Source organism: Giraffa tippelskirchi, chromosome 5 (genome assembly GCF_054371585.1).
Source record: "Giraffa tippelskirchi isolate mGirTip1 chromosome 5, T2T-mGirTip1v1.2.pri, whole genome shotgun sequence".
Lineage (NCBI taxonomy): Eukaryota > Metazoa > Chordata > Mammalia > Artiodactyla > Giraffidae > Giraffa > Giraffa tippelskirchi.
Window position 1 is genome coordinate 96,254,514 of NC_137279.1, and position 11,366 is coordinate 96,265,879.

The 11,366-nt window shown below is 44.9% G+C and overlaps 1 protein-coding gene across 1 annotated transcript; it reads right to left on the bottom strand.

Annotated features, from left to right (window-relative positions):
- Positions 1–2,555: 2,555 nt before the first annotated feature.
- LOC145505903 (uncharacterized) lies at positions 2,556–4,347 on the bottom strand. Its single transcript, XM_081489166.1, has 2 exons — positions 4,312–4,347; positions 2,556–3,270 (listed from the first exon to the last, which is right to left on the bottom strand). Exon 2 carries the CDS (start codon positions 3,249–3,251, stop codon positions 2,862–2,864), a length of 390 nt encoding a protein of 129 aa, XP_081345292.1. The 5' UTR covers positions 3,252–3,270; positions 4,312–4,347; the 3' UTR covers positions 2,556–2,861.
- Between the last annotated feature and the right edge of the window lie 7,019 nt (positions 4,348–11,366).

Genomic DNA, 11,366 nt, shown 5'->3' on the forward strand with positions numbered 1-11,366 from the left:
ATGGAGACTCATGGTGCTCCTAGGTCAGAAGAATGTGAAGGTGAGGAAACCAAGACATATCCATGAAGAGAACCAAACATGCATTTCTTTATCTGCACAGATGTGATCTGCAACCAAGCTGTGAACCCGAAGTTCACCAATCTGTGCATAGCTTGTTTCAAATTTCTCACATACAAGCAGTACCCTGCCCTCTGGTGTTGGCTAGGTGCCCTGACATTCTACTTCCTGGAGAGGAAAGGGGCTGATAGAAGAGGAGTAGCTGAGATGGGGAGAACTCCACCTCAGCCTGATAACCTCATTTAATCCTTGGTGGCCTTAGGTTCAAAGTCAGTGGGCAAGACTGCAGTCCTTGGTAGTGAATGGGGTGAACAGAGTGGAGGGCTTTCCCAGAAAGATTTAGTATTGCATTGGGGGTTTATGTGGGATCACACACACACACACACACACACACACACAAGATGTAACTGTACCCCCTTTCCTCTCTTTTGGAGCTGTGGTTCCAGAAACATTTGCAGGGCTTTAGGAAGGTTCTGAAAAAATCTTGCCTCTAGCTCATCAATATCTTAGACTGCTTTGCTTTTTGGAAACATGCTAAAGAAGTGTTGTAAGTAAATGTAACTTCAATTTATTGTGTAGAAAATGTTTAAAATTTTTTTTGTCAGTTGACTTTTTCTTTTTATTTTTTTATTGAAGTGTAGTTGAGAAAGAATATATTACTTCCAGGTGTTCAATGTAGTGATTCAACTTTTCAGTTCAGTTCAGTTCAGTTGCTCAGTCGTGTCCGACTCTTTGCGACCCCATGGACGGCAGCATGCCAGGCCTCCCTGTCCATCACCAACTCCCGGAGTTTACTCAAACCATGTCCATTGAGTCAGTGATGCAATACAACTGTCTCATCCTCTGTCATCCCCTTCTGTCCGGCCTTCAATCTTTCCCAGCATCGGGTCTTTTCAAATGAGTCAATTCTTCACATCAGGTGGCCAAAGATTCATCTTTTATATATACATTAATTGATCACCACAATAAGTTTAGTAATCATCTGTCACCATTAAGTATTGCAATATTATTGACAATATTTGCTGTTCATTATATCCCTGTGACATTTACTTTATACCTGCAACTTTTTACCTGTTAATTCCCTTCATTTATTTGGCCCATTACTTTAAAGTGAAAGTAGCTCAGTCATGTCCGACTCTTTGCGACCCCATGGACTATACAGGCCAGAATACTGAAGTGGGTAGCCATTCCCTTTTCCAGGGGATCTGCCCATCCCAGGGATTGAACCCAGGTCTCCCACTTTGCAGGTGGATTCTTTACCAGCTGAGGCACAAGAGAAGCCCATTACCTCAAACCCTCCCCTTTGGTGACCTCCTGTTCATTCTCTGTATCTTTGAATCTGTTTCCTTTTTTTGGTATTTGCTTTTTAAAGACTCCACATATAAGTGAAATCATACAGTATTTGTCTTTCTCTATGTGACTTATCTCACTTAGCATAATACCCTCTGTGCCCATTCAATGTTGCTGCAAATGGCAAGATTCCCTTTATTATGGCTTAGTAATATTCCATTGCGTATGTATATACCACATCATCTCTATCCACTCATGGATCAATGGACACCTAGGTTGCCTTTTGTATCTTAATTATCTGCTCTCCCTCAACTTTATCTTAATTTTTGTCTCATATGTATTAACCTCTTTTCCTTCTTAAACTTGCCTAAACTTTTCTTTTCCATCTTTATTTTCTGCATTTGCTCTTATGTTCTACTCTGAAAAGTACCCTGTGTGTGTGTGTGTGGATAGAGAAGGAAGGCATGTGTGCCTTTATGTCAGTGTGTATTTGTGTGAATGTATGTTCCTATGGGATAGCAGTGAAGATCACCCCTTTCAGGTTCCTCCTAGGGCACATACTGTGGGTGCTACTCTCCTTCTTGCTGTTACAGTATTGGGGTCTTCATACTGGGGATCCAGTGAAAGAACAACAACAAAAAAAGTAAGTTGATTAAATCATTGCGTGTGTGTGTGCGTGTGTGTGTGTGTGTTTTGTAATTTGGGGGATCTGAGTGTGTGTCTATGTGTGAGTGTGTGGGTAGGTATGTGTGGATGAAGATGTGTGTGTGTGTTTGGGTTTGTGAGTGTGTTTAAGAGCTTGGCTCCATGTGTGGGGTATATCAGGCAGGGAGAATGAGTGAAGAATAGATAATCACGTTGGAACAGGAATAATAATAAAGAAATAAGAACAGAATAAAGGCAATGTGGGTAGAGTCAGAGATGACACTTAGATATGAATAATGTACTCTTTCAAGAAGAAAGTCCTGCTCTAACTCAGGCTGCCCAAAGTAACAGACTCTGGCGGTCTTGCCTGCTCTCCCAATGCCAGCCTAGCAATGCTTGTGAGTATACTCACACACACACAGACACACACACACATGTTCCCAATGTCTATATCCTTTCTCACTGCAGCCCTCAAAACCAGCCCTTGTTGTGGGCAGTTTCTGCTTCACGTGAAAGAACCTTGAAGAAAGCTATCAGCCAGTGACACATACAGTCAGCTATCGAGTTAAACATATTTAATGGGGACAGAGCAGGGAAGATTCACTCGATTCTCCCAACCCCAACATCTTTCCTCAGATGAGCCCTGAACAGCTGGAAGACTAGCTCAGCCAGTGAGCTTTTCAACCTGATTCAGAAGCTCAGGAACCCTCCAGACTGAATGTGAGGGAAGCTTTTTACAGGGTACAAAGAAGGAGGGGTTATGATTCAGGGTGATAGCACACTAATTGCAAGTGGGACAACAGAAGCAGATGGGAGAGGAGATTCAGCAGCTGGTGGTCAGTTCCTCAAGGGCATGGCTGTGGACCACATTACTTCTGCTTGGTCTTCTGCTGAGCTGGCCCTGGGACGACTGGTGAAGGACATGGCTCTGGAACCTTGGGGTGACAAGGCTCTGGAACCTTGGGATGACAAGGCTCCGGAACCTTGGGGTGGCAGGGCTCAGGAACCTTGGGGTGGCAGGGCTCCGGAACCTTGGGGTGGCAGGGTTCTGGAACCTTGGGGTGGCAGGGCTCAGGAACCTTGGGGTGGCAGGGCTCAGGAACCTTGGGGTGGCAGGGCTCTGGCACTTTGGTGTGGCACGGCTCCTTGGTTTGGGGGATGCATGGTTCCTGGGGAGGAGGCTGGCAGGGCTGTTTCACTTGATGCTGCTGAAGCTGTGGAGGTGGGATGCAGGGCTGCTTCTGCTGGTGGGAACTCATGCTTCAAAGGAGGCTGAACCTAGAGACAGAAAATCTGGCTCAATGATTTGATTAAACAGAGAAGAAATCAAGTTAAATGCCAAATAGTTTCATCTCAGGCCCCTTTAGAGGAGACAGTCTCTGTTCCTCCTAGCTAAATTTGAGAGTTAAAACATGCTTTGATAATTTCTGAGTTTTTTCAAGAGGAGGAGCTTAAAGGCAACTCATTTCTGTGCCGTTTCAGGGGGATTCATTCTTCGGCTCCCTTTCTTCCTCAGACATGTCACATCCCTTATCGACAAATGCCCAAGACCACATATTAAGTCATTTAGAAAGTGATGTTGTAGAGAGAACTACACTGTACACACCTCTAGTATCACACAGAACACCTTGTGACCTATTGGATGAGTCTATAGAATCTAAGCTCCTCTGACTTTACTCTGGCCTTTGTGTACACAGTCCTCTCTGAAATGCTTCCCTTCCCATCTCTGTGTGTCCAAACACTCCTCCATCATAGCTCACATCATGCATCATCACCAGGAGCTCTTCTTGAGCTCCCCCAAACTGCCACGGCCTTTCCCTGACCCCTCTCTGATACCAGTCACTATCTCCTTTAGATTTCATCTACATGTGTGTACATGCATTATCTTCCCTGCTAGGTTGTAAGTTTGCTAAGTTCTGTGACCATTTGATCCCCTCCACAGTGCCTAGCACTGTGCCTTAAATATAATAAATATTCAGTGGAGGTCCATCTTATGAATTATAACTTGTAAAATAAGTTATCATAAACAGAGAATAGTGGTGTTGCTGAGTGTGTCCTGAGTTCTAGTGGTAACATGACCACTAATTTACCTTGAGAACTTACAAAAATTGTCCTCCTTTTTGACCCCCAGTTCGATAGCTGTCCACTGAAGGGGCTACCTTCACCAGCTCTAATGTCCTTTCAAGCCCAAACCATGTTTCATTTAAAATAAAGATACCCTAGTATTCTCTCTTCAGCCCTCTTAAACGTGTTTGCCTCTGTCCATTTTCCAACAATGATAAAATAAAAATTTCAAATGGATTCTAATCAGAGACTCACCTGGTATGCAGAGAAGAACAGGTTGTCTGGTTGCTCCAGTCGGTTGTGAAGCCAACGGGTCAGCTGGCTTTTTATACAATGAATGAGCCCTGCCTTAAGGAAATACAATCATCGTGGGCCCCTCTGTTTTCATTCCTTACCTGTCAAACATGAGTCACCTGACTCCCCTCAATTATCAGTTGGCTCAGCTTTTGTGATGAAAACCACCCACTTGATATTCTTTGGCACTGGCTCTGAATGACAATGATGTCACCTGGGCCTAATTCCAATTGCCCCTCCCCCTTAGAGCCAGAATAGGGCTTGTTTGGGGGAGGGGTGAACCACAGGCTTCCTGGAGTGTTTAATGAGCTAATTCTGAAGAAAGAACTGAATCCTTTTGTGGTAGTGCCACTTTCCTACTGCCTTTTTCCTTGAGATGGTTGTTCCTCATGTGCTGTGGGATAGAACACATTTGACAGATGAACAAGTGGGAAAGGAAGGGGATCAGATGAGCTGAAGTGGGCACGCACTGTCTGCCTTATAATGGTAGATGCTAGAAATCATGGAATTGACTGGTTATAGAGTCCTTGTCTGAAATGTCCTACACCCTTATGTTCATCCCCCTGTCTTTCTCCTAACTCCATTAAACTACACACATTTGGAATTACTTAATTATCACCCCCACCACCACTACCACCAACCTCACCCCTCTCTGACTGGTTGCTAATCTGGGTAAACCTGCTTTGCTTTCACCAACCACACCTTCACCCCTCTCCTATTTCAGAGATTTTCAAGAGCTAATTCCTCTTCTGGGATAAACTTTTCTCTCCACTCCACCCAGCCTTCTGGACATGGCCCTGCCTTCTTTCTTAACACAACTCTATACCACCCCAACCTGAAAACCTGGTAGTCTTCTAACCACCTTTACCCCCAGCCCATTCATGGAGCCCTCTAGGATGAACACTTCCCCATCTCTTGCCCACTTCCTACTCCAGACCCAACACCTTGAGAATCTTGCTGGCTGCAATGGTTTCCTCCTCTCTCTGGCTCTGTATCTTTGGGGGGGCTTTCTGTGCATCAGAAATGTGTCTGTTCAAAACAACAGTTGTTGTTGTTGTTCAGTCTCTCAGTTGTATCCGACTCTTTGCGACCCCATGGACTGCAGCACACCAGACTTCCCTGTCCTTCACCATCTCCTGGAACTTGCTAAAACTCATGTCCAATCAGTTGGTTGCGCCGTCCAACCATCTCGTCCTCTGTCATCCCCTTCTCCTCCCCCCTTCAATCTTCCAGCATCAGGGTCTTTTCTAATGAGTCAGCTTTTTGCATCAGGTGGCCCAAGTATTGGAGCTTCAGCTTCAGCATCAGTCCTTCCAATGAATATTCAGGACTGATTTCCTTTAGGATTGACTGGTTTGATCTCCTTGCAGTCCAAGGGACCCTCAAGAGTCTTCTCCAACATCACAGTTCAAAAGCATCAATTCAATAGTGTTCCCCTGTAATATCTGTATCCTCATTCATTCGACAAACATTGAACAAGTCCTTAATATACACCTGTTACGTCTCATTCTAGGAGCTTTCCCAGTATGAAGACCCCTTCCCCTCAGAGTAAGAACTCCCTAGGGTGAAGGACACAGCCTAGTTCAGAGCCACTAGTTTAATGGATCTCTGAGATTTTCACTAGATCCATGCTTCTCAAGTGATAACAGTTTGAGGTTGTGACAGGTGAAATAACTCACTCATGATCAAACAAAAGACCCCATGAGAAAAGGAATTCCACATAGAAATCCTATGTTCATCTTTGTACTAACCCATCCTTGCTCCTAATGCCTACAGAGGAAATTAAGCTCAGGCAGGAATATGACTAAAGGTGGAAAGGGGGAGCTCAGCCTTCCTGGCTTGGAGCTGGGCCCACTCAGAGTCCTGGGAAAGCATCGTGTGAATGGCAGTGTGAGGTCAGGAAGAGCCTTGCCTTTTGGGTGAGCCCTTAATATTTGCTAAGATAAATCCTCTTAAGTAGGAAAAAAGCTGCTGAATGTTTAAAGTGGCTCTGGGAATAAACAGAAGGTATTTCCAGCACTGCTAAAAATAGAAGGGGCATGAGTTAGCATAGGGCAAAGGGGCTCATCTAGTTTATCATCACTCAGTGGACTGGGTCTGAGAGAGGGAGACAAAGGCTGAAATGCTAAAATGTCTGTTTTGAAGCAGAGTTGTTTTCCCATTGGAGGAAGTCCCAGAGGCATAGTGACAGAGCCTAGGTGCCTTTAACAGTAATAGCATCGAGGATGGCAGGAGATACCTCTGAGCATCTGCCCAGGTATAGTTTCACTCCATGATGGTCAGATCCTGGAGAGTCTCCTCACCATGGGCTTCTCTTTCTGGGGACATAAGAGCAGGGATTCCCTGAGGGTCCTTACACTCGCAATTTCCTCTGATGAAGGCAACATGAAACTGAAGTCACTGCTTCAGAGCTGCCCTCAAAACACAATATGTTACTAGGTGTGGCCTTTGGAGAATCCTAGTCACCCTTAAACCCAGATGTATAGATAGCTCCTCTTTCCTCTACCCCCAAACACATACCTAAAGGTTTATAGAGCACATACTGGCACCACAGGTGGGCACCTCTTACAATCCTGAGTCCTAAATGAGCCTCCCACTGTGTGCCCATCACCCTTGGTCCACATCCATCCATGGTGCCTGGTAAGTAGTAGCTGCTCAGGGACTTGGCGATTATGGAATGGCTGACTCAATGAATGGGTGAATGAATGAATGGCATTATCTGATTTCCGAGAAGTCTCTCTTCTTTTGAAATGAGTTGAAAGGGAGAGTAATCGTTCAGCAAAGCTTAGGGACAGACAGCTTCCACTGCCTTCTCCACCCAGTGTTCATGGTCAGCCAGTTTACTGATCTGTCTCCCTCTGGGCTGCTACCAGCACCATGATGACAGCCGAGCTCCTAGCCTCTCACCTCACTTTAACACTCCTCTGGGCTTGGACCAGGTCCCTCTCTTGACCCAAACTCCTTCTCACAGGCTGCTGACGTAGGGGGCTTGGGGCAGAATCTGTTGCTACATTTGGTAAGATTCTCAGGCCTGAGGAAACTGCTTCCTGCTCTCTGTCCTGTGGTATCACCCAGCTTGTCTCAGGCTCTGGAGGATCAGAGCCCAGCTCTGGGTCTTGGCTCTGGATGTCAAAGAATTTCCCTGTCACCCAGTACCCCACCCTGGCTGGGTTCTCCTGCCTGTTTTGACTTGTGCTTCCTGCACTCCACCCCACACTGCTCTGGATCCCTACTCTGTAACTTTCCCTTGACCCCTGACATTATTTTCCTCATTTGTTCATCTTAAGCTCACCAGTGGTTGGTATTAAGTCAGTTCTCCCTTTCAAAGAAGGTCTGCTTTTTCCCATCAGGGTTGGGTTAGCCAGTGAACCTGGCCCCATAAACTTCCCACACAAAGAAAGGGGAAACTGGGTGGTTTCTGATGGTGAATGCATCTCTCAGGATTCCTTGACCTTTCACAGGAGGCTGCTGCTCTTCCCTAGTCAAAACCCAGCTCGCCTCTGGACCATCTGGGGAATCTTTCCTCCACTAGCTAGCTCTGAGTGTGGAGCTAGTTCCTTACTCATGTACAGAGCAAGGAAGGGGACCCCCACACTTGTGAACACAGTGATCACACTCTTCCTTTTCTGACTGAGGTCACTCCCTCCTCCTTTACTTCCCCAAGGCCCAGAGCACGCGGGGACTGACTTGCCAAATTTGAAAGCCCATCATTTTACCACAGGAACCCATATTTAAAATATGGTAACATCTAGAAACAAGTGAGAGTTTTACTGTCACCTTCCCCCTGACCACTGTGAGGAGCTTAGGAGACCAGAATGTTGACCCCCTCCCCCACCCCACCACTACATTTCAGGCTCAGATGGTTAAAGGAAAACAGTCTCTATAACACACGGTGCCCCCATCTAGAAAAGAAGAGAAGGAGAGGAAACACCAGACCTGTGCCATGCTTCCGCACAGGAGGCAAGAGAAGCAATGGTTGCCGGCATGAATGCTGAGCTGGAGAGAACGTGGAAGTCCTAGTGCTGGAGAGCCTCTACCCAGCCCAGTCCGCAGCGAGCAAGAGAGAGATGGAATATGGAAGGGACTCGGTCCAGGCAACATAGCTTCTTTCTTTATTGGAATATAGCTGATTTACCGGAGAAGGCAATGGCACCCCACTCCAGTACTCTTGCCTGGAAAATCCCATGGACGGAGGAGCCTGGTAGGCTACAGTCCACGGGGTCGCTAAGAGTCGGACACGACTGAGCGACTTCACTTTCACTTTTCCCTTTCATGCACTGGAGAAGGAAATGGCAATCCACTCCAGTATTCTTGCCTGGAGAATCCCAGGGATGGCGGAGCCTGGTGGGCTGCCGTCTATGGGGTCGCACAGAGTCGGACACGACTGAAGCGACTTAGCAGCAGCAGCAGCAGCAGCAGCAGCTGGTTTACAATGGTGTGCTAGTTTCAGTGTGTTAGTCACTCAGTCATGTCCCACTCATTGTGACCCCAGGGACTGTAGCCCGCCAGGAGTGTTAGTTTCAGGTGTACGGCGAAGTGAATCAGTAATACATATATCCACTTTTTTTTTCCAGATTATTTTCCCTTGTAGGTCATTAATGACTTCTGAGTCGAGCTCTCTGTGCTATTCAGTAGATCATTATTAGGTATCTATTTTATATACAGTAGTGTGTGTATATCAATCTCAGTCTCCCAATTTATCCCTCCCCCTCTCCTTTCCCTGCTGGTAACAAAAGTTTGTTTTCTGTGTCTGTGACTCTATTTATGTTTTATAGATAAATTCATTTGTAACATTTTAAAAAGATTTCACATATAAATGGTATCATATGATATTTGTCTTTTTTTTTCTTACTTGCTTCCCTCCTGACAACCTCTAGGTCCATCCATTTTGCTGCAAATGGCATCATTTTGTTCTTTTTTATGACTGAGTGATATTTCATTGCATATATCTATATATATACATTGTATATATCTATATCTCTCTATATATATATAGCTATATATATCACATATACTTTATTCACTCCTCTGTTGATGAACATTTAGGTTGCTTTCATGTCTTGGCTATTATTAATAGTGCTTCATGGCTTCTTTAGTGGAAGAATCAGATAGAAACCTGTCTTCCTAAGAACAGAGTTCTTTACCCTCCCTCATTTCTTTCCCCTGAAAGGATGGATAAAAATTTAAATCTGGCTCCTTTTACTTGAGGTAGGAAGAAAGAAAGGGCCAAGGCTTAGTGTCTGGCCCAGTTGTTATGCTCTTGTTAGTCAGATGACCTTGAGCAGATTACCTAACCTTTCTGCACTTCAACATCCTATTTTTTTATAATAGGAACTTTAATTGTATTTCACAAGATTACTGTAAGGATTAAATGAAATAATGTTTCAAACACTATTAGGATGAATGAATATTGTACATAATCATTCTTGCTAATTTGTCTCATTGTTTCTTTTCACTTCAAATCTCATGAATCTTCTTTCTCTTGTCTGTGTGTTTTTCCTCTTTCTTCTCTCATTGTGTGTGTTTGTGAAAGAGAGAGAAGGGACCCGGGGACAGGGTGCCCTTCTAGAGTGGGACCACATGCTTGGGCTTTATGGTTGCTTTATCTCCTCTCATTTTTTCTATGACACTTTCAGATGTACATGTTTGTCAGATTATATACAAGTTATTGGATAATGGCAATGACCACACAGTCCATACTTTATTCAAGTTGGAGTGCAGGGGGTGGTTAAAGTTGGTGATAATGCAATGATGTGGACATGCCCTAGGTAAGGAAATGGAGGCAGGAAAATGTAAAGGAACTCTCCCAACAGGTCATAAAAGTAGGATGTGCCAGGACACAGTCCCTTAACAACTTTGCCATATTGCTTCTCAATACTTGTGGGATATTCTATATGCTAGAGAGCTACTCTTAGGAGGAGGAGAGGGAGGATAGGACAAGGAATAGGACAAGGAGAAGAAGAGGGAGCAGAGGGAGGAGGGGGAATCCTGGTTGGGTCCTGACATTCTCACACAGCTGAATGAGCATTTACCTATCTGTTGTCTTTTCTAGACAGAGTTTCTCTATCTTGAAATAGAAGTAGGATAGGGTATAGATGATCAAAGACATACACGGAGAGAAAGAGAGGCTACTGAGTTTTGAAATGGAATCAGGGATGGTTCAGATTTACATCATAGATAAACGCTCCCCCACTGATCACTCATTGCCTCTTGGGCTGTTGAAGGGGCAGACTGATAACCACATGACTAAGCATCTTTGGACCGAGAGTACAAAACCCTGTTGGAGGTGACTGCTGTTTGTAGTTGTTGGTTCCCTCTTGTTTGTTCAGCTGTGCCTGCTTCATCACTGATCCACCTCTACAGAAAACACCTCCAGAGTGCAGAATGGCTTCTAGATGTCACAGATTTGAGGGGACTTCCATGGTGGTCCAGCGGCTAAGCCTCTGCTCTCCCAATGCTCGGGCCCAGATTCAATTCCTGGTCAGGGAACTAGATCCCAATGCTGCAACTAAAGATTTCATGCGCCCCGACTAAGACCTGGCACAACCAAATAAATAAGTGTTTTTTAAAAACAACAGTAAATTTAAAAATATAGATCACAGATTTGAAAACATAAAGTTTTGTGTTCAAGTTCTAGCTCTGCTCCTTACTAGCTGTGTGTGTGTGAGAGAGAGAGAGAGAAAGAGAGAGAGATTGGAAAAGTTTCTTAATAATAATAGCTCCTATTTGATTAGGGCTTCCCTGGTGGCTCTGTGGTAAAGAATCTGCTTGTCAGTGCAGGAGACACATGAGACCCTGGGTTCAATCCCTGAGTTGGGAAGATCCCTTGGAGAATAAATGGCATCTACACAGTGTTAGGCTTTGTTTTAGGCACTTGACACCAATTCCCACAATATCACTGCTAGGAGCAGGTCATGAAAGCCATTCTACAGATGTGGAAGCTGAAGCACAGAGAATGTCCCCTGCCCAAGTTTACATGGTAAATAGGTGGAAGGGCCAAGAAGCAAATTTAGCAT

Bases quoted from the DNA above. Each gene is read 5' to 3' on its own strand.
- LOC145505903 (XM_081489166.1), bottom strand. From the start codon at position 3,251: ATGAGTTCCCACCAGCAGAAGCAGCCCTGCATCCCACCTCCACAGCTT.